The sequence below is a fragment of the Muntiacus reevesi genome, chromosome 2 (genome assembly GCF_963930625.1).
Source record: "Muntiacus reevesi chromosome 2, mMunRee1.1, whole genome shotgun sequence".
NCBI classification, from domain to species: domain Eukaryota; kingdom Metazoa; phylum Chordata; class Mammalia; order Artiodactyla; family Cervidae; genus Muntiacus; species Muntiacus reevesi.
Genome location: NC_089250.1, coordinates 94,550,832 through 94,571,981, shown reverse-complemented (window position 1 = coordinate 94,571,981; position 21,150 = coordinate 94,550,832). Strand labels below are relative to the sequence as shown.

The window sequence follows — 21,150 nt, the reverse complement described above, 5'->3', positions numbered from 1 at the left end:
TCAGGGGGCCAAAGTATTGGAGCTTCAGCTTCAGCATCAGTCCTTCCAGTGAATATTCAGGACTGATTTCCTTTAGGTTGAATCGCCTTGCTGTCCAAGGGACCCTCAAGAGTCTTCTCCAACACCACAGTTCAAAAGCATCAATTCTTCGGTGCTCAGCTTTCTTTAGAGTCCAACTCTCACATCCATACATGACTACTGGAAAAACCATAGCTTTGACTAGACGGACCTTTGTTGGCAATGTAATATCTCTGCTTCTTAATATGCCATCTAGGTTTCTCATAATTTTTCTTCCAAGGAGAAAGCGTCTTTTAATTTCATGGCTGCAGTCACCATCTACAGCAATTTTGGAGCCCCAAAATTAAAGTCTGTCACTGTTTCCCCATCTATTTGCCATGAAGCGATGGGACTGGATGCCATGATCTTAGTTTTCTGAATGTTGAGTTTTAAGCCAACATTTTCACTCTCCTCTTCCCCTTTCATCAAAGGGATCTTTAGTTCTTCTTTGCTTTCTGCCATAAGTATGGTGTCATCTGCGTATCTGAGGTTATTGATATTTCTCCCAGCAATCTTGATTTCAGCTTGTGCTTCATCCAGCCTAGCATTTCTCATGATGTACTTTGTATATAAGTTAAATAAGCAGGGCGTCAATATACAGCCTTGACGTACTTGACGTATTCCTTTCCCGATTGAGAATCAGTCTGTTCCATGTCCAGTTCTAACTGATGCTTCTTGACCTGCATACAGATGTCTCAAGAGGCAGGTCAGGTGGTGTAGTATTCCCATCTCTTTCAGAATTTTCCAGCTTGTTGTGATCCACACAGTCAAAGACTTGGGCATAGTCAATAAGCAGAAGTAGATATGTTTCTGGAACTCTCTTGCTTTTTCAATGATCCAATGGACGTTGGCAATTTCTCTGATTCCTCTGCCTTTTCTAAGTCCAGGTTGAACACTTGGAAGTTCATGGTTGACATACTGTTGAAGCCTGGCTTGGAGAATTTTGAGAATCACTTTGCTAGTGTATGAGATGAGTGCAATTGTGTGGTAGTTTGAGTATTCTTTGGCATTGCCTTTATTTGGGACTGAAAGGAAAACGAACCTTTTCCAGTCCTGTGGCCACTGCTGAGTTTTCCAAATTCGCCAGCATATTGAGTGAAGCACTTTCACAGCATCATCTTTTAGGATTTGAAATAGCTCAACTGGAATTTCATCACTTCCACTAGCTTTATTCATAGTGATGCTTCCTAATGCCCACTTGACTTTGTATTCCGGGATGTCTGGCTCTAGGTAAGTGACCACACCATCATGGTTATCTGGATTATTAAGCTCTTTTTTATATAGTTCTTCCATGTATTCTTGCCACCTCTTCTTAATATCTTCTGCTTCTGTTACGTCCATACCGTTTCTGTCCTTTATTGTGCCCATCTTTGCGTGAAATGTTCCCTTTGTATCTCTAATTTTCTTAAAGAGATCTCTAGTCTTTCCCATTCTATTGTTTTCCTCTATCTATTTGCACTGATCACTGAGGAAGGCTTTCTTATCTCGCCTTGCTATTCTTTGGAATTCTGCATTCAAAAGGGTGTATCTTTCCTTTTCTCCTTTGCTTTCACTTCTCTTCTTCTCATAGCTATTTTTAAGGCCTCCTCAGACAACCATTTTGCCTTTATGCATTTCTTTTTCTTGGGGATGGTCTTGATCACTGCCTCCTGTACAATGTCACAAACCTCCATCCATAGTTCTTCAGGCACTCTGTCTATCAGATCTAATCCCTTGAATCTATTTCTCACTTCCACATAATCATAAGGGATTTGATTTAGGTCATATCTGAATTGTCTAGTGGTTTCCCTACTTTTTTCAATGTAAGTCTGAATTTGGCAATAAGAGGTTCATGATCTGAGCCACAGTCAGCTCCCAGTCTTGTTTTTGCTGATTGTATAGAGCTTCTCCATCCTGGCTGCAAAGAATATAATCAATATGTTTTCAGTGTTGACCATCTGGTGATGTCCATGTGTAGAGTCTTCTCTTTGTTGTTGGAAGAGGGTGTTTGCTATGACCACTGTGTTCTCTTGGCAAAACTCTATTAGCCTTTGGCCTGCTTCATTCTGTACTCCAAGGCCAAATTTGCCTGTTACTCCAGGTGTTTCTTGACTTCCTACTTTTGCATTCCAGTCCCCTATAATGAAAACGACATCTTTTTTGGGTGTTAGTTCTTAAAGGTCTTGTAGGTCTTCATAGAACCGTTCAACTTCACCTTCTTCAGCATTACTGGTCTGGGCATAGACTTGGATTACTGCAATAATGAATGGTTTGCCTTGGAAATGAACAGAGATCATTCTGTTGTTTTTGTGATTGCATCCAAATACTGCATTTTGGACTCTTTGGTCGACTATGATGGCTACTCCATTTCTTCTATGGAATTTTTGCCCACAGTAGTAGATATAATGGTTATCTGAGTTAAATTCACCCATTCCAGTCCATTTTATTAGCACCACGCTCTAACCAACTGAGCTAACCGGCCTCTGCCTTCCAGTCCATTTTAGTTCACTGATTGCTAAAATGTTGATGTTCACTCTTGCCAACTCCTGTTTGACCAATTCTAATTTGCCTTGATTCTGACTGTGAGGAGACACCCCACATCCAAGGGCAGAGAAGCCCCAGCAATACAAACAGGCGCTGGAGCGGCGGCTGTGTGGTTCTGGAGTGGTGTTTGTAAGGTGCTGGAGCGACTTTGAGGAGGTACCCCAAGTCCAAGGGCCAAGGGGAAGCCCCAGCAAGACAACAGGAGGGGCGTTAAGATCACATTAAGAATCAAATCCCGTACCCACCAGAGGCCTTCAGAGGACTCAAACATACCTTGTGTGCTCCAGGACTCAGAGAACCCATAGAGACTGAGACAGGACTGTGTTTGAGAGTCTCCTGAGGAGGGACGGGTCAGCAGTGGACTGCTGCAGGGGCAGGGGCTCTGGGTGGAGTAGACCTGGGTGTGGCATAAGCCCTCTTGGAAGAGGTCACCATTAACCCAACATAGAGCTGCCAGATCTTACACAGGCCTGGGGAAACAGACTCTTGGAGGGTGCAAACAGAAACTTGTGCCCACCAGGACCCAGGAGAAAGGAGCAGTGACCCCACAAGAAACTGACCCAGATTTGCCCATGAGTGTCCAGGAGTCTCTGGTGGAGGCATGGGTCAGAGGTGGCCTGCTGCAGGGTTGGAGGCACTGAGTGTAGCAATGTGTGCATAGGACCTTTTGAAGTAGATTATCTTCATTACCTCCACCATAGTTTGACCTTAGATAAATAATAAGTAAGGAACACAGTGCCCCCCCCCCCCAATCAACAGAAAACTCAATTAAAAATTTACTGAGCATGGCCCTGCCCATCAGAACAAGACCCAGTTTCCCCCTCAGTAAGACTCTCCCATCAGGAAACTTCCATAAGCCTCTTTTTTTTTTTTTTTTCCCCCATAAGCCTCTTATCCTTCTCCATCAGAGGGCAGACAGACTGAAAACCACAATCACAGAAATCTAACCAAGCTGATCACATGGACCACAGCCTTGTCTAACTCAATGAAACTCTGAGCCATGCTGTGTAGGGCCACCCAAGACAGATGGGTCATGGTGGAGAGTTCTGACAAAATGTGGTCCACTGGAGAAGGGAATATCAAGCCAGTTCAGTATTCTTGCTTTGAGAATCCCACGAACAGGATGAAAAGGCAAAAAGATCTAACACTGAAAGATGAACTTCCCAGGTTGGTATGTGCACAATATGCTATTGGAGATCAGTGGAGAAATAACTCCAGAAAGAATGAGGAGACAGAGCCAAAGCAAAAACACATGGCTGTGGATGTGACTGGTGATGGAAGTAAAGTCTGATGTTATAAAGAGCAGTATTGCATAGGAACCTGGAATGTTAGGTCCATGAATCAAGGCAAATTGGAAGTGGTCAAACAGGAAATGGCAAGAGTGAATATTGACATTTTAGGAATCAGTGAACTAAAATGGATAGGAATGGGTGAATTTTACTCAACAATAAGCACAGAGAATCATATACTTAACTCTCTTTCCAGTTGATATAAGGGAGAGAAATCTATCAAGTAAAGAGCTTAGGTCAATTGTTTTCTTTTATGCTGACTGCCCCAAATAACAACTTCCAAAATTATATAAAAGTAGTTTTCAATGCTCATTTTAGACACCACAAAAAATAATGTCAACATTTGAATTTACTTGCTCAAATGAGCAGTTCAACAACTCAGTATGATTCTAAAGGACTGACTAGAAGGAAAAAATATTTGATAGGGGCTTCCCAAGTGGGACAGTGGTAAAGAATTTGTCTGCCAATGCAGGAGACATGACCTCGATCCCTGGGTTGGGGAGATCTCCTGGAGTAGGAAATGGCAACTCACTCCAGCATTCTTTTTTTTTTTTTTTTGTCACTTCAGCATTCTTGTCTGGAAAACTCCGTGGACAGAGGAGCCTGGTAGGCTACAATCCATGGGGTCACAAAGAGTCAGACTCGACTGAGTGACTGAGCACAGCACACAGGAAAGGAGAAAGAGAAGCAGTAAAAAAAAAAAAAAAAAAAAAAGCTTGAAAATTACTATCAAATTCCATCTTTATCTTCAGACGCACTCCAATAAGGCAGAGATATTTCTAAGAGCTTCCTGGATATTTCCATATAGGTATTCCACAAATATCGGAAACCTAAGTTGTTCAGGAGATTAATAGCTTGTTAATATTCTGATAGCAAGACTTCTGCACATTCACTCCAACAATTACTTTTTATTTACTGGCATCAAAATGTACCAAATCTAGTAAATGTAGCCATCAACAACAATTCCTTTTCATATCTCACACTTTCAGTTCAATCACAAAATCAACAGACTTTACTTCAAAAATGTTCAGTTCCACTTCCAATTTTCATCTTCCGTTTCTAAACAATCCTTTTGTCTATAATTGCCGCATAAGTAGTGAGATTCCTGAGCTCAGTACTCCAGTTCATTCCTCAAATGGCTGTATTTGTTAAAACCAAATATGTAATAACTTTTCCTTACCTAAGGACGTCTTTGGTAATGCTGCCACAGCAGTGGTTCTCAAAGTGTGGTATCTGACTCAACAACATCAGCGTCACCTGTAAACGTGTTAGTTCTTGGGCTCCACCCCAGAAATACTAAATCAGAAACTCGGGGGTGGGGGGAGCAGCCTGCTTTACCAAGTCCTCCTGGTAACAAATGCTGAGATCCATGATTTAAATTGTTTATGATAAATGGTTTTATATTTTTTAGTAGAAGTGATTGAGAGGTTCAGCAAACACTATCATTTAAGTTTCTTCTGAATAATTTTGAACCATTTTAAAATCTGAGTTCAAAAAGCATATATTAAATTGCGCTGTACTATGTGATTTGGGATAAACATAAAAATAAAACTTGGCCTGCTACTTCAGTACACAAAATGGCATAATGTGTAAAAAGGTTGTGGCTCTGACCATATTTCATGTTTGTTTTCCCAATTCAACAAGTATACACTCAAGTAAAATTTTGCAAACATTATGGGTTTGCAAGCAGTGTTCAATTAGTTGCAGGCATGGCTCAGTGCATCTATTTGTCCCTTCAGCTCGTTCAGTTCAGTCGCTCAGTCGTATCTGACTCTTTGCGACCCCATGAATCACAGCACACCAGGATACCTGTCCATCACCAACTCCCGGAATATACTCAAACACATGTCCATCGAGTTGGTGACGCCATCCAGCCATCTCATCCTCTGTCGTCCCCTTCTCCTCCTGCCACAAATCCCTCCCAGTATCAGGGTCTTTTCTTTTTTTTTTTTTTTTCCTTACTTTTTATTTTTTGGGGTTTTGTCATACATTGACATGAATCAGCCATGGAGTTACATGTATTCCCCATCCCGATCCCCCTCACACCTCCCTCTCCACCCGATTCCTCTGGCTTTTTTCGAATGAGTCAACTGTTTGCATGAGGTGACCAAAGTATTGGAGTTTCAGCTTCAGCATCAGTCCTTCCAATGAACACCCAGGATTGACCTCGTTTAGGATGGACTGGTTGGATCTCCTTGCAGTCCAACGGACTCTCAAGAGTCTTCTCCAACACCACAGTTCAAAAGCATCAATTTTTTGGTGCTCAGCTTTCTTCACAGTCCAACTCTCACATCCATACATGACCACCGGAAAAACCATAGCCTTGACTAGATAGACCTTTGTTGGCAAATGTCTCTGCTTTTTAATATGCTAACTAGGTTGGTCATAGCTTTCCTTCCAAGGAGTAAGCGTCTTTTAATTTCATGGCTGCAATCACCATCTGCAATGATTTTGGAGCCCAAAAAATAAAGTCTGACACTGTTTCCACTGTTTCCCCATCTATTTCCCATGAGGTGATGGGACCAGATGCCATGATCTTAGTTTTCTGAATGTTGAGCTTTAAGCCAACTTTTTCACTCTCCTCTTTCACTTTCATCAAGAGGCTCTTTAATTCTTCTTCACCTTCTGCCATAAGGGTGGTGTCATGTGCATATCTGAGGTGATTGATATTTCACCCAGTAGTATTGACTCCAGCTTTTGCTTCGTCCAGCCCAGGATTTCTCATGATGTACTCTGAATATAAGTTAAATGAGCAGGGTAACAATATACAGCCTTGATGTACTACTTTTCCTGTTTGGAACCAGTCTGTTGTTCCATGTCCAGTTCTAACTGTTGCTTCCTGACCTGCATATAGGTTTCCCAAGAGGTGGGTCAGGTGGTCCGGTATTCCCATGTCTTTCAGATTTTCCACAGTTTATTGTGATCCACACAGTCGAAGGCTTTGGCATAGTCAATAAAGCAGAAATAGATGTTTTTCTGGAACTCTCTTGCTTTTTCAAAGATCCAACGGATGTTGGAAATTTGACCTCTGGTTCCTCTGCCTTTTCTAAACGTAGCTTGAACATCTGGAAGTTCATGGTTCATGTATTGCTGAAGCCTGGCTTGGAGAATTTTGAGCATTACTTTACTAGCGTGTGAGATAAGTGCAATTGTGCGGTAGTTTGAACATTCTTTGGCATTGCCTTTTTTTGGGATTGGAATGAAAACTGACCTTTTCCAGTCCTGTGGCCACTGCTGAGTTTTCCAAATTTGCTGGCATCTTGAGTGCAGCACTTTCACAGCATCATCTTTCAGGACTTGAAATAGCTCAACTGGAATTCCATCACCTCAACTGGCTTTGTTCATAGTGATGCTTTCTAAGGCCCACCTGACTTCACATTCCAGAATGTCTGGCTCTAGGTGGTGATTACACCATTGTGATTATATGGGTCATGAAGATCTTTTTTGTATAGTTCTTCTGTGTATTCTTGCCACCTCTTCTTAACATCTTCTGCTTCTGTTAGGTCATACCATTTCTGTCCTTTATTGAACCCATCTTTGCATGAAATGTTGCCTTGGTATCTCTAATTTTCTTGAAGAGATCTCTAGTCTTTCCCATTCTGTTGTTTTCCTCTATTTCTTTGCATTGATCACTAAGGAAGGCTTTCTTATCTCTCCTGGCTATTCTTTGGAACTCTGCATTTAAATGGATACATCTTTCTTTTTCTCCTTTGCTTTTTGCTTCTCTTTTTTTCACAGCTATTTGTAAGGCCTCCTCAGAAAACCGTTTTGCACTTTTGCATTTCTTTTCCTTGAGGATGGTCTTGATTCCTGTCTCCTGTACAATGTCACAAACTTCCATCCATAGTTCATCAGGCACTCTATCAGATCTAGTCCCTTAAATCTATTTCTCACATCCACTGTATAATCATAAGGGATTTGATTTAGGTCATTCCTGAATGGTCTAGTAGTTTTCCCTACTTTCTTCAGTTTAATTCTGAATTTGGCAATAAGTAGTTCATGATCTGAGCCACAGTCAGCTCCCAGTCTTGTTTTTGCTGATTGTATAGAGCTTCTCCATCTTTGGCTGTAAAGAATATAAGCAATCTGTTTTCGGTGTTGACCATCTGGTGATGTCCATGTGTAGAGTCTTCTCTTGTGTTGTTGGAAGAGGGTGTTTACTATGACCAGTGTGTTCTCTTGGCAAAACTCTATTAGCTTTTACCCTGCTTCATTCTGTACTCCAAGGCCAAATTTGCCTGTTACTCCAGGTGTTTCTTGACTTCCTACTTTTGCATTCCAGTCCCCTATAATGAAAAGGGCATCTTTTTTGGGTGTTAGTTCTAAAAGGTCTTGTAGGTCTTCATAGAACCACTCAACTTTAGCTTCTTCATCATTACTGGTTGGGGCATAGGCCTGCATTACTATGATATTGAATGGTTTGCCTTGGAAATGAACAGAGATCATTCTGTCATCTTGAGATTGCATCCAAATACTGCATTTTGGACTCTTTTGTTGACCATGATGGTTACTCCATTTCTTCTAAGGGATTCCTGGCCACAGTAGTAGATATAATGGTCATCTGAGTTAAATTCACCCATTCCAGTCCATTTTAGTTCGCTGATTCCTAGAATGTTAACATTCACTCTTGCCATCTCTGGTTTGTCCACTTCCAATTTGCCTTGATTCATGGGCCTAACATTCCAGGTTCCTATGAAATATTGCTCTTTACAGCATTGGACCTTGCTTCTATCAGCAGTCCCATTCACAACTGCGTATTGTTTCAGCTCATTCTGTTCACTTCAGTGGCTCAGTGGTGTCTCATTCTTTGCGACCCCATGAATCGCAGCATGCCAGGTTTCCCTGTCCATCACCAATTCCCGGAGCCCACCCAAACCCATGCCCATCGAGTTGGTGATGCCATCCAGCCATCTCATCCTCTGTCGTCCCCTTCTCCTCCTGCCACAAATCTCTCCCAGCAGCAGGGTCTTTTCCAATGAGCCAACTCTGCATGGGGTGGCCAAAGTACTGGAGTTTCAGCTTCAGCATCTGTCCTTCCAATGAACACCCAGGATTGATCTCCTTTAGGATGGACTGGTTGGATCTCCTTGCAGTCCAAGGGACTCTCAAGAGTCTTCTCCAAAACCACAGTTCAAAAGCATCAATTTTTCGGCGCTCAGCTTTCTTCACAGTCCAACTCTCACATCCATCCATGACCACTGGAAAAACCATAGCCTTGAACAGATGGCCCTTTGTTGGCAAAGTAATGTCTCTGCTTTTTAATATGCTATCTAGGTTGGTCATAACTTTCCTTCTAAGGAGTAAGCGTCTTTTAATTTCATGGCGGCAGTCACCATCTGCAGTGATTTTGGAGCCCCCCAAAATGAAGTCTGACACTGTTTCCACTGTCTCCCCATCTATTTCCCATGAGGTGATGGGAGCACATGCCATGATCTTAGTTTTCTGAACGTTAAGCTTCAAGCCATTTTCACTCTCCTCTTTCACTTTCATCAAGAGGCTTTTTAGTTCCTCTTCACTTTCAGCTCATTAGAACAAGTTAAATAGAAGGGCTTATGAATTTTGTGTATTTCTTCACACATGTCATAGAGTCTCTAAGTTTGGGTTATAGTTCTACTTATTCCAGTATAGGTTATGAAATAATTACCTATAAAACTAGAAGTGGATCCCTAGTTAAAGCAGGAATCTTACATAGGTATTAACATGGATATATATTTAGATTGATTTCGCTCAAGACATCTCAAAGCCTTCCTATTAATTAGTAACAGTTGCTCTTTCAACTAACATTTGGGAGCTCTCAAAGCTAAAACACAGTACTAAAATTCAATGACAGTCATCTGTCAGTAAAATTTACATTGTAGTGGCAAATTTTAAATGATCGTTTTTCACTGGGTTTTATACATCAAGGTTTGCAAATAAAGCTATCCTCCACTTTCCCAAGACTTCACTTCATGTCACTTCACTTTTACAAGATATCTACACTAGTATCTGTTTTTGCTAGCCACAAAAATCCAAAGAGAATTTTCCCTTCTACAAAAAGAGTCAAAAAGTCAAAAACAGCCTTCAGTGTTTGTTTGGCAGGGAGCCACTACTGAGGCAGGGTACACCCCAAGCAGGAAGAGCTGCACCTCCAAGTTTCTTCCCTGAGAACGACACTCCACATCTCAGGATCAAGTCCTAGAGCTCTGAACTGTGTCTGTGAGCATCCATGTTTTATCTGGATTTATTTTGTGCATACATTAGCAATATGTGTCCTAAGTTAATTGCTTCTTCACTTTATACCATTTTGGCTCATGAAAGCTTTCAGAAGAAAGCTCTTTTTCCGCATATCAAGGGGAAACCTGTAATGATACAGTCTTTTACAAGTTCCACAATTTTGAAGAAAAAAAAGTGTATATGAAGTTATTATACATCTAGAAATTAAAATGTGCTGATAACAAAGTCACCATATTACCTATGAACAATAATATACATGACTGGACAAAAGTCTTATTAAAACCTATATGACAGTATGACAAATATGTTAAATTAGTAAACTGTTGTAAAAAACTCAAATAGTGGTACATTTCTAAAAATGCAGAAAATACAAAATTTTTCATCACATATGCTTGATTAATTCAAATGTTGAAATTATGTAAAATCTTTCCAATTTAACTGAATCAGAATTTGAATGTGGCAGATCTCTGCATTTATTTTTATAGAAGTTTCTCAAATAGGTCAATTCAAGGATGCTAAACCAACATACAAACAACAAGAAAAATTTAATATTTAAGTCAGTTTTTAACACATCATCAACTAAACTGTAAGAATTGTTGAGACAACTCGATTAAGGGAAGTAGATAAAAATTTTAAAATCTCAGAAGTGGTAGCTCTTATAAATGTTTTTCCCAGCTTTTATTAAATACTAAGTGTTCACTAATAAGGACTGGATACTAAGATACTTCAAAACAGTTTTGCCTAATCACACATAGATTATCATTTAAATTGATGGATTTTTCTTTTTTTTCCCTGGGTTAACTGTATTGTTACAGATAGAAAATTTCAAAATTCGTTTTCTTCATACCAAACTTAAATAGATGTCCTGAAGCAAAGTATAAATACTTCAAAAGAAACAAGAAATACTTTATTTAGTCATTAAAAAGTCTTTATATAAATATTTTTAAATATAAAGAATAGGCATACTAATATCATTATATAGCACTGTAACAAGTTTAAAAACCTCAATCTGACATGTTACAAATGTTACCAAGCTTATAGATGCATATAAAGTATCAGTAATGAAACTGATCCTTACAGTTGAGTCATCATTCAAGTAATTAAGCTGTTCTGAAATTTTTAACAGAGATCAGCACAAAAATGTGAGCATTTAAAAAATGCTATCAATGAATATCTCAGAATATTACAAGATACACTATTTTCACACTGAACAATGACAAAATGAACTGACAGATGAGTCAATTCTATCACCTCCCTCCAAAAGGACTTACACTTTGAGTTGAGAAAAAAAAAATCTTACTATTTGTCTAAAGTCTGAATGAATTTATTTAAAGAGTATCCTGATGAGGTAAAATGAATTAACAACATTATCATTTGCCACTACTTATCTGTATGAACCAGAATTTCCTAGACACAATGTAATAAAAATAAAATTCAGAAATAAAGTGGATGTTCAGGCTGACATAAAGTAACAACTTTCAAGTAAACTGCTAATTTTAACTTCTTACTACATCCATCAATCAATTGACTTTATTTGAAGTACAAGGTATGTTTGAAATTCCAGGATAAGAGTATACTAATAAAATGCTACTTTTACTTATTAAGAGTTCTCTAAAATGTGGTCGTTTTGTTTTAAAAGGTTCTCTACAAATTAGAAAGTTTGGAGTCTACTAGTAAGATTTCAAACTAGATAATTCCAAACTATAGATCATGGCATAATCTATTAACAGCTCTCCCTAACTAGCTTTTATTTTCTTATAAAGAATACCTCCTTTTTAGCAATACTAAGTGCTATGTATTCCTAGGACATATATGGTTTTATGCCTTTATATATGCACTTATCTTGCCAGAAATGCCCTTATTCTGCTTCTTCAAATTTTTAAATTTTAATACCCAGAAAATATGTTGCTTCCCTCTGTGAAGTCATCTGAGAGACTCAAGACAGAATTAACCACTATCTCTTCTATACTCTTAGTATATACTTATCACATATTTATCTATTTAAATGTATCATCTCCCTAATTGCCAGTAAATCCTTTAAATGCAGGATCCAAGTTACACATTCTTGGATCCTTTTTCCAGTTCTTAACAAAGATCCTAAACTTGCAATACATGTATAAACAGTAAAAATACCAGGCAAGTAAAAAAAAACAAAAGGAAACAAAGTAATAATATTAACTGGTTAAGTTCAGTATCTAAGAATTAAGCTTTGAATAAGGATAGAATATCACCGTCCTCTAGCTATTGTGCTCAAAGTGTGGTTTGCAAACTATTTACCAATTTGTGATGAGATAAATATAAAAATTAGGATTAAACATTTCAAAACTTGTATAGGAATTTTTTTTTCATTTATTTTTATTAGTTGGAGACTAATTACAATATGTCAATGTATGGAAACTTGCATAGGAATTTGACAGTAAATTTTATGTCTGTTGAATCTTTTTGGATCTTTTAAATTTCACTTTTCTAATAAATCATTTTCGTTCTATTTTTATAATGTATCAGACAGTCTTAGGTTAAACACTGAAAAAAAATACAGATAGACTGAGAAGTAGTATGTGAGATTGTGGAAATAGAAAGATGAGGAAGACCTTGAATCTTTTTCAATAAGAATTTGGTTTAAAAGGAAGAATATGATGCATACATAAATGTTTGTAATATGTATCAATATAAATGTATTTCTCAAAGTTCATATCATGTTTGATTCTTTAAAACACATTTATTAATGAAATTGTGATGCAAAACTAGTATTTCTTTCTAAAGTTATTTATATGATGCCTAGATTTCAAACTAAAATTAGGGCTTGTTTCCTATTATTGCCTGGTAAGCTTTTCACAGAATTCTGCCTGACCAGCATAATCTAAAGCCCTGGTAATCTATGACATCAAAATATTATGATTTTTTTTTTCAGAAACTCTTTCAATATTTTTATTCCTATTAAGAGATATTAATTTATTTTCTTAGCCCTCTACATTAAGAGTTAGCAAACCTTTTGTGTAAAGGACTAGATAATAAGTATTTTAAGTTTTGTGGGGTATGTAGTCTGTTGCGACAGCTACACAACTCTGATGTTTTATCAAGAAGGCGGCCATAGAAAATATATAAACAAATAAGCATGACTTTATTCCAAAAAAATTTTACTTAAAAAGCTTGCAGCAGGTTTTCAGATTTGGCCCAAGGATTGTAACTTGCTGACCCCTGTTCTACATCATAGATATAACTCTAAAATGCAGTCATGAAAAACATATCACATACTTGATGCTCAAAAATAGTCTGTCATTTTTCTTTGCATTTATTTCAGCTTTAAAATTTTTAAAGACTGGGAGATTTACCAACATTCAGGCTTAGAGAAGGTAAGGCAGTATTTTTCAAGAAAAATCACGTTAAGTATATTGAAAAATATTTTGTGCCTTGTCTTTACTAGCATACATTGAGGGAAATTATAAGCTTTTCTTACTATTATTAGATAGCAACACTCGCATAAGCTATAGAAAACAAAAAGATCTATTTAAAGTAGTTTACACAAACCCTACAAATAACAACAGTTCGTATGCAAAAATCCCACAATCCCTTTTTTTTTTTTTTATGTTTTCAATGCATTCATTTTTTTTTTTTTTCATTTATTTTTATTAGTTGGAGGCTAATTACTTTACAATATTGTAGTGGGTTTTGTCATACATTGACATGAATCAGCCATGGATTTACATGTATTCCCCACCCTGATACCCCCCCCCTTCCACCTCCCTCTCCACCCGATTCCTCTGGGTCTTCCGGGTACACCAGGCCCGAGCACTTGTCTCATGCATCCAGCCTGGGCTGGTGATCTGTTTCACCCTAGATAATATACATGTTTCGATGCTGTTCTCTAGAAACATCCCACCCTAGCCTTCTCCCACAGAGTCCAAAAGCCTGTTCTGTACATCTGTGTCTCTTTTTCTGTTTTGCATATAGGGTTATCGTTACCATCTTTCTAAATTCCATATATATGCATTAGTATACTGTATTGGTCTTTATCTTTCTGGCTTACTTCACTCTGTATAATGGGCTCCAGTTTCATCCATCTCATTAGAACTGATTCAAATGAATTCTTTTTAATGGCTGAGTAACATTCCATTGTGTATATGTACCATAGCTTCCTTATCCATTCGTCTGCTGTTGAGCATCTAGGTTGCTTCCATGTCCTGGCTATTATAAATAGTGCTGCGATGAACATTGGGGTGCATATGTCTCTTTCAGATCTGGTTTCCTCAACCCCTTTATAGTGAACAACCCCTTTATAAAGAACCACAAACTTGATCCAAGTAGTCATAACATCATAAACAAACTAACCACAATTCAAGGTATGCTTTTTGTTCAACTCACATCTAATGAGGGACTTCAAAATGTACTTGTCTGCATTAACAAGCCTGAATTGCACATTTATTTCATCTTTGAGGTTCAACTTGGCCTTCCCCAGCATGTGATCATTCCTTACCTTCAAGGGGAGAGACACAAAGCTCTTCAGAGGTCACTCTAAAACTGAAGTCAAATTCTAATCTTCCTTGTTCAGCCAAGTTCTAGTCTCCCCAGTGGAATACAAAGCTCTGTGAACAATTCTCTTTTTCATTCTAGAACCCTTTTCCCAGGACACAGGAGGAATTGGTAAAGGCTTAATATACGCTTCCAAGGAAGTCTCTTATGTTAGACTTCAAATACCTTAATGTACATGTTGTTTTCACTTTGTACTACATCCCTGTGAAAGGTCTCCTAAGACTCCAAAACTATCTTCATGAAGATGACTCAAAAATCTATTTCATAATCCTCTGCAAGGTATCAAGCAGTTTACTAATGATTCTCAAAATATTATCATTGGATGATAAACAGCCTTAAAGAGCAGGAATAGTGAGAATGAAGAAAAAGGAGTGTCTAAGAGGAATGTAAATGGATTTTCTTGTGAGTGTCCACACTGAAACAATAATGAGAAAGCAATATATAAAAACTGTTCTGAGAATGATTTCTCAGAGGGAAGCACCCCTGAAAAAGTGTTCAGGATGTATTTAAATGTCCACTGAGGTCTAAAATTGAAGATATAAAATACTGTCATCAGATGTCAAAATACCCTTTGCCTTTTTTTTTTTTCATTCTTGTTAATGATTTTTCAGATTTCCTAGATCTAAAATCCTAGAGTTACCACTGGTCACTTTTCATTTTGCTTGAAAATTCAATCAATCACAAATTTTTGGTAATTATTTTTAGATTTCTTTTATACCACTTCCACTCACTCTCCTCTGATACAGAGAACAAGCTGAGGTTGCCTATTTTTCCTGTCAAGACTCTTCAACTCTTTCGTCACATTTCTGCTAGAAGTCCTCCCCAAATACTAATTTTACTTCTCGTATGTGTTAAAATACAGTCTTATTAATAGGACAGTTTACTGTCTAGTATTAACAAAATATTTTAAACTCTTAAAATGAGGCAATGCTTTATAGCTGTAAAGACAGAATTTAAATAATTTATGAGCAATAAAATGATTACAGAGAAAGTTAAAAGAGATGGAAAATAAACCAAAGAGGCAAATACTACAAGTAAAACAAATTATACATTTACTAATGACAGAGAAGAAAAATAAAAAATTAGAAGTATCATGCTTACTGCTATAACTGATGTACTTGCTATTATTATTATTATCCTGAAATCCAGGATAAAATATAAAAGTCATCATGAAACTATTACCTAAGTTAAATGAAAAAAGCAAGCTTAGGCCTAAAGAGAAGGAAATACCAGCAGTAATTCTTTTAAAGGTGACTTGGATGTTTTCTAGATAGTATTCTATACAGTGAATTTCTAATTGGCTTAATTACCTAGGCAAGAATGTTTCAACTTATGACATATCAGTCATTCTACCACTGGAGGGAGCCCGGCCACATATGCTTTGATGAGACTTTTACTGTAGTAACTTCCTGGTCTTCTCTGGGAATTAATTAGAACCCCTACCAAAGATATAAATTCGTTTAACATAATCTGATGGTTTTCAAGCTGTTTGCTTGTTTCTTTTAGTTTTGTTCTGTTTTCACACTAATAAAAATTCATAGCATCTCCACAGTCATATCTGGGTCAAATAAATGAACCCAGAGGTCCAGATCTATACTCTAAAAAAAATAATAAAATAAAGAAAGAACACAATTGTTGAATCAAGAACATAGAAGATCTCTGATGCAAATACCTACTCAAAGAAGGTATCAAGGTCACAATGTACATGAAAAACAGCAAACAGCAGATTTCAAATAGAAGCTGAAAATAGATTTTAGGATTAAGATTACGAAGGATATAACTGATGTGATAGAAAAACATAAGCAAAGATTAGAGTACTGTAACTGTGATTTTACTGTTCATTTAAAGTTCAGAATTTAGTTTCCATTGACTACTTATGAAACTGAAGTGACATAAGATTTACTACAAAAAACACGACTGAAATTTTTTAAAAAAGATCTAAACCAAACATTGGCCAAAAAAATGAAGAATTATAAAGCAGTAGTTCAACTCAAGAAGGTATATGGAGAACAATATTCCATTTAAAATAACTAATACTCTTTATTTTGTGTCAAGAACTGCTTTATAATACTTAAATTATTTCAGCAATCCCACAGGACTGACATTTTCATACCCATATTACATGAGAAAGCTTGAGGCTAAAAAGTGGTTAAGTAATTCGCCTAAGATCATATATCTATCAAGAGTCAACATTTCATGAGAGGTCTGAATGTGAAATGGTATTACCACCATGCTACACGCATGTCAGTGAGACTCAGTAATGCCTACCTTAAATTTTTGTACTATGAAAGGTAATAGTTAAGAGTATTCATCCTAGACATCTGCTTTAAAAAATACCATTAAGAATTATCTAATACAGCACTGTGTTACTAAACACTCCTGTATTACCTTTTGTTTTCAAACTTAAAATTTGTTTAATTCACACGCCAATAAAGAAGACAGTCTCAGCTGATTTATAATTTAAGTAAATAAGGTAAAGTCCAAATTCAAAGGAATTTACCTTTCAAAATATGTGCAGGGAGCTTGGATGCATATAAAGCAACATAAAGATGAATCTTTCCTCCACAGCAAGGAAAGAAAGCTTCCATATATATGATGAAAAAAAAAAAAATGAAGAGAAGCAGTGTAGAATTCTATGTGTGGGGTCAGAGATGTTTTGAAATGTCACAGGTCAGTGAGGGTCTGAAGTATCTATGAGAAGAAACAACTGAAAATAAGTTTCCATATTACTAGTGCTTCCAGATAAGAAATTATTTTGATTTTTTTTGAAAACTCACCATTAAAGTGTATCATATACGTCACATGAGGCCACATCAACACACAAGAGAAGAACAGAAACACTCTTTTTCTTACAACAAAGGTTATAGAAACTACTAGATCTATAGCACATCTTCAGAGGTTTTCTAATAGAAGTCTGTCCAGAATCCTCATTTTGAACTGTAAGTGAAATCTAGGTAGGGCCTTGTATTAGCAACCAGAGCACACATGCCTAGGATAAAACTACACATGAGATAAATGTGTGTATGAAAACTCTCTTGCTTAATTAAAATATCCAATTATATAACCACTTGGATTCTATTACAAATTCTCCAGAAACTATTAAGCATTTTGAGGGATGTTAAGAAAAGAAGCATTGTAAATTGTTACTAATAATGTAAACAGATAAGAAAAAAGGCAAATGACAAGAAAAAAAAAAACATAAGAGAGCCAAGGAAGCATAAGACAGTAAGACACACAGTTATGTTTACCAGCAGCTATAGCTCTCAGTTGATGTAATATGCAAAACATTATAAAATTAAAAACATCTATAAGTGGAGAGGGTAAAAGGAAATGCTTATTAAACAATCATATGGTATCTTCTCTTATTCTACTTCATTCCACTTCTAAGGAATTAATATTATACTAATTTTTCCCATCATCAGATTCATATTAAAGTAGGAAAAGTAAAGCACAAACAAGACACATTTATTTCTACAATCATATAATTATGAAAACATAACTCATTATGTACTTAAGTGCAAAACGGATCTGCCACAAATTTTTGTGTTATATATTTCCAGAAGTAAAACAATGAGACTGGAGAGGGAGTGAAAGGAAATGAAGGAAGCAAATTCATCTAGCTGAAAATTTCTCAATATAAAAGTATGACTAGATTTGATTGAAAAAATTAATGTAACATTTTATTTATTTATTTTTTTAAATTTTATTTTATTAGTTGGAGGCCAATTACTTCACAACATTTCAGTGGGTTTTGTCATACATTGACACATCTTAAAATTGTTCTGTAAAAGTAACTATATCATCTGCTCTAAATTATTCCTATGATGCCAACTTAACATTTTTGGAATTGACATATAGAGTTTCACAAAATGTAAAGTTAGGCATTTCACAAAATCTTTACATGAGCTATTTCCACATTTTACACATCTTTTAATAAAGAGTTAACCCTTTGTATTTAAAGACATAAGCTATTTTATAAAATGAAACTCTATTTAATTAATCTGTGTTGAATCTATCAGAAGTCTGCAAGTAAGTAGTAATTTTCAAACTGCCCTGTGCCAATACATCCCCAATTAAATGTTACATAATTCATTCATTTTGTAGGATTAGTAATGTGAATCATAGAAACTAAAAAACATTACCAAAATAAAATAATTTCTACTCCAGGAGAAGAGACACGGTAAATGCAGAACATTAATTTTTGTACATTATTAACTCTGTAAAGGTCATTTTAAAAAACTTTATTTTTCTTAGTATCTTTGAAACATCTGGTTAAGTGCAATTTTAAGTACTAAAATTGCACTGACTTTTGAGGAGCAACCATGAATTGCCTATTTCCAAAAACTACAGTGAAGAGCTTTTGATAAATCAATGAAGCAGATGAAAATAAAATCTACCTTTATTATTGCTTTCTGTCAAACCAGCATAGGAAAATAAAAATATTTACAATGGTAACATTGCAAAGTCATTTCACAAAAGTATAAACAAACCCATAGGACTTTCTATGTGGTATGCTATAAATAATCTGTACAGTCCAATAGTGCAACTTCCTATATGGAATACCAAAACAATGAATTGTTAATGGCAAAAATATGTCCACTTATTACTATGGTGACCAAAACAGTTTAGGGGTGAAGAAAATAAAAGCAGCTTTTCCAAAAATGTTTATTATCTATACTACACCTTTTTCAAAATTATGTAAAGTGCCTTTGGCTTCAAAGAGCAATTAAGCCAAGAGCGATTGTCCTAAATTTATTAATAAACGGAAATTCTGTGTTCAGTTGAGCTAAACTGTACTATACAGCAACGGCAAACCAAGTTATTACCATTTAAATGACTGGAAACAAGACCTCTGCTCTCTACTTGGATTATATACTGATCAATTTTACCACCTTATTGTAAGTATATTAGTGTATCTACATAACCGTGACTAAAAACCATTTTTAAATCATCTCTATACACAGTTAAACACTAATTTCATTTATAAGTCAAAACTGTTCAGGGTCATCTTGACAACACATAAATTATTTTTCCTTTGTCACCTGTATAATTTTTTTACAATTATTACATCAATCAGTACTAATCAGATGACTTCTTTACAAATGAAGTTTTATTTCACATTACTGAAATAGCACTGACTTTCCAACTACTCCAACTAATAATACACAAGCGCTGTAACTACCCATACTGCACATTGTACTAGTTTATCTCTAAGGCTTAGACCTGTTTAATCAATTTCCTTTTTAAGGAGACTGTCAAGTTTAACAATAGAATAAGCGATATAATATCTAGACACAACGGTGAGTACTCGCCACATACTCTGAATCACGGCAGATATATGAGGCCACTTCCATTACACATTTTTTTTTTCCATTACACATTTTTGACAGTTTCTGAATCACAGTTTCAAACCACGAAGCTTGTGGCTGTCCTTGGTGCTGAAACACACTCTTCTGTCCCTTCACTGAAAAAAACTGTCACTTCAAATTCCATTTTGAAAGGATAAAAAGACTTCAAAATGTAGTAAGTCTGAAGATGGGAGGTTCAAAAAGGAACTAGTAAGTTTCTGGGCAGAGACCGCTAACGAGTGTGTGCGGAGGGCAGGGGGCAACGCTGGAAACATCCTGAGGGCTTTTGCCCGGAAACCCAGGAGAGCGGGACTGCGGCAAAGATCCGAAACACCTAGTCGGGAGCAGGAGACGCCGGCGGGAACGGCGCCCTCGCCGGCTCTCCTCGGCGGGAGCAAGGCGGGCGAGGACGGCGAGGGGCTCCGCGGTCGGGGACCACGGCGACTTCCCCAGCCAACCCGCGAGCCCCGGGGTCCTTTTGTTTCTGGGGTCTGAGGGGAGAGTGGGTGGGCAAAGGGGAGCCCCCACCCAGCGTTCAACTGCACAGGGGGACAACAAAAGATCCTACCGCCTGGGCAAGCAGGGTCGGCGGGAGCCCCAGTGGCCGCGGCGTCAGGCAGCGGGCTTTATCCCCACCTCCGCCAATCCTCACCGTCCCGCCCGCTCTTACCATCTCGGTCGCACAGCTGAATGGCCTCCAGGCTGAGGTTTTTGATCACCTCCTCACAGGGGCTGGTGGGGCTGTTGAGGGCATGATCCAGGCGCGGCACCTCCATTTTTCCAACCCCCTTCTCACGTCCGCCTGCTTCGTATCCAGGCTCTCTCCCAGGACAGTGTGGGAAAGAAGGGCGGGAAAGGAAAGGGGAGTGGCGGAGGAGAGGGAGGTGGCCTGGGACGCGGCGCTGAGGGGCCGATGCTGAGCCACCGGGTTGGAGAGCCGCTGCCGAGGCGACGGCACTGGCTGGAGCTCCGCGGAGCGCGCGGCTCTGAGAGACCGAGACAGACCCGGCGCGAGGGCAGGAGGCGGCGCGCGCCCGGCGGGGAGGGGACGCGGCGCGCGGGGAACGTGAGGGAGAAGGCACGGGTAGCGCACGCGCGCGAGAGGACGCTCCCACCTGCTGGCGCGCCGCGCTCTCCTCTGTCCCTTCCCCGCCCCCACCCCACACCCGGTCCTCCCGCGCGCACGCGCC

General features: G+C 37.9%; 1 protein-coding gene across 1 annotated transcript in view; it reads right to left on the bottom strand.

The window, feature by feature from the left end:
- Positions 1-20,920, bottom strand: part of PHYHIPL (phytanoyl-CoA 2-hydroxylase interacting protein like) — a 102,145-nt gene extending 81,225 nt beyond the window's left edge. Inside the window, exon 1 of the mRNA XM_065922383.1 lies at positions 20,631-20,920. Coding sequence (XP_065778455.1) covers positions 20,631-20,736 — 106 coding nt within the window. The 5' untranslated portion in view covers positions 20,737-20,920. The remainder of the gene's footprint in view (positions 1-20,630) is intronic.
- Positions 20,921-21,150: the final 230 nt, after the last annotated feature.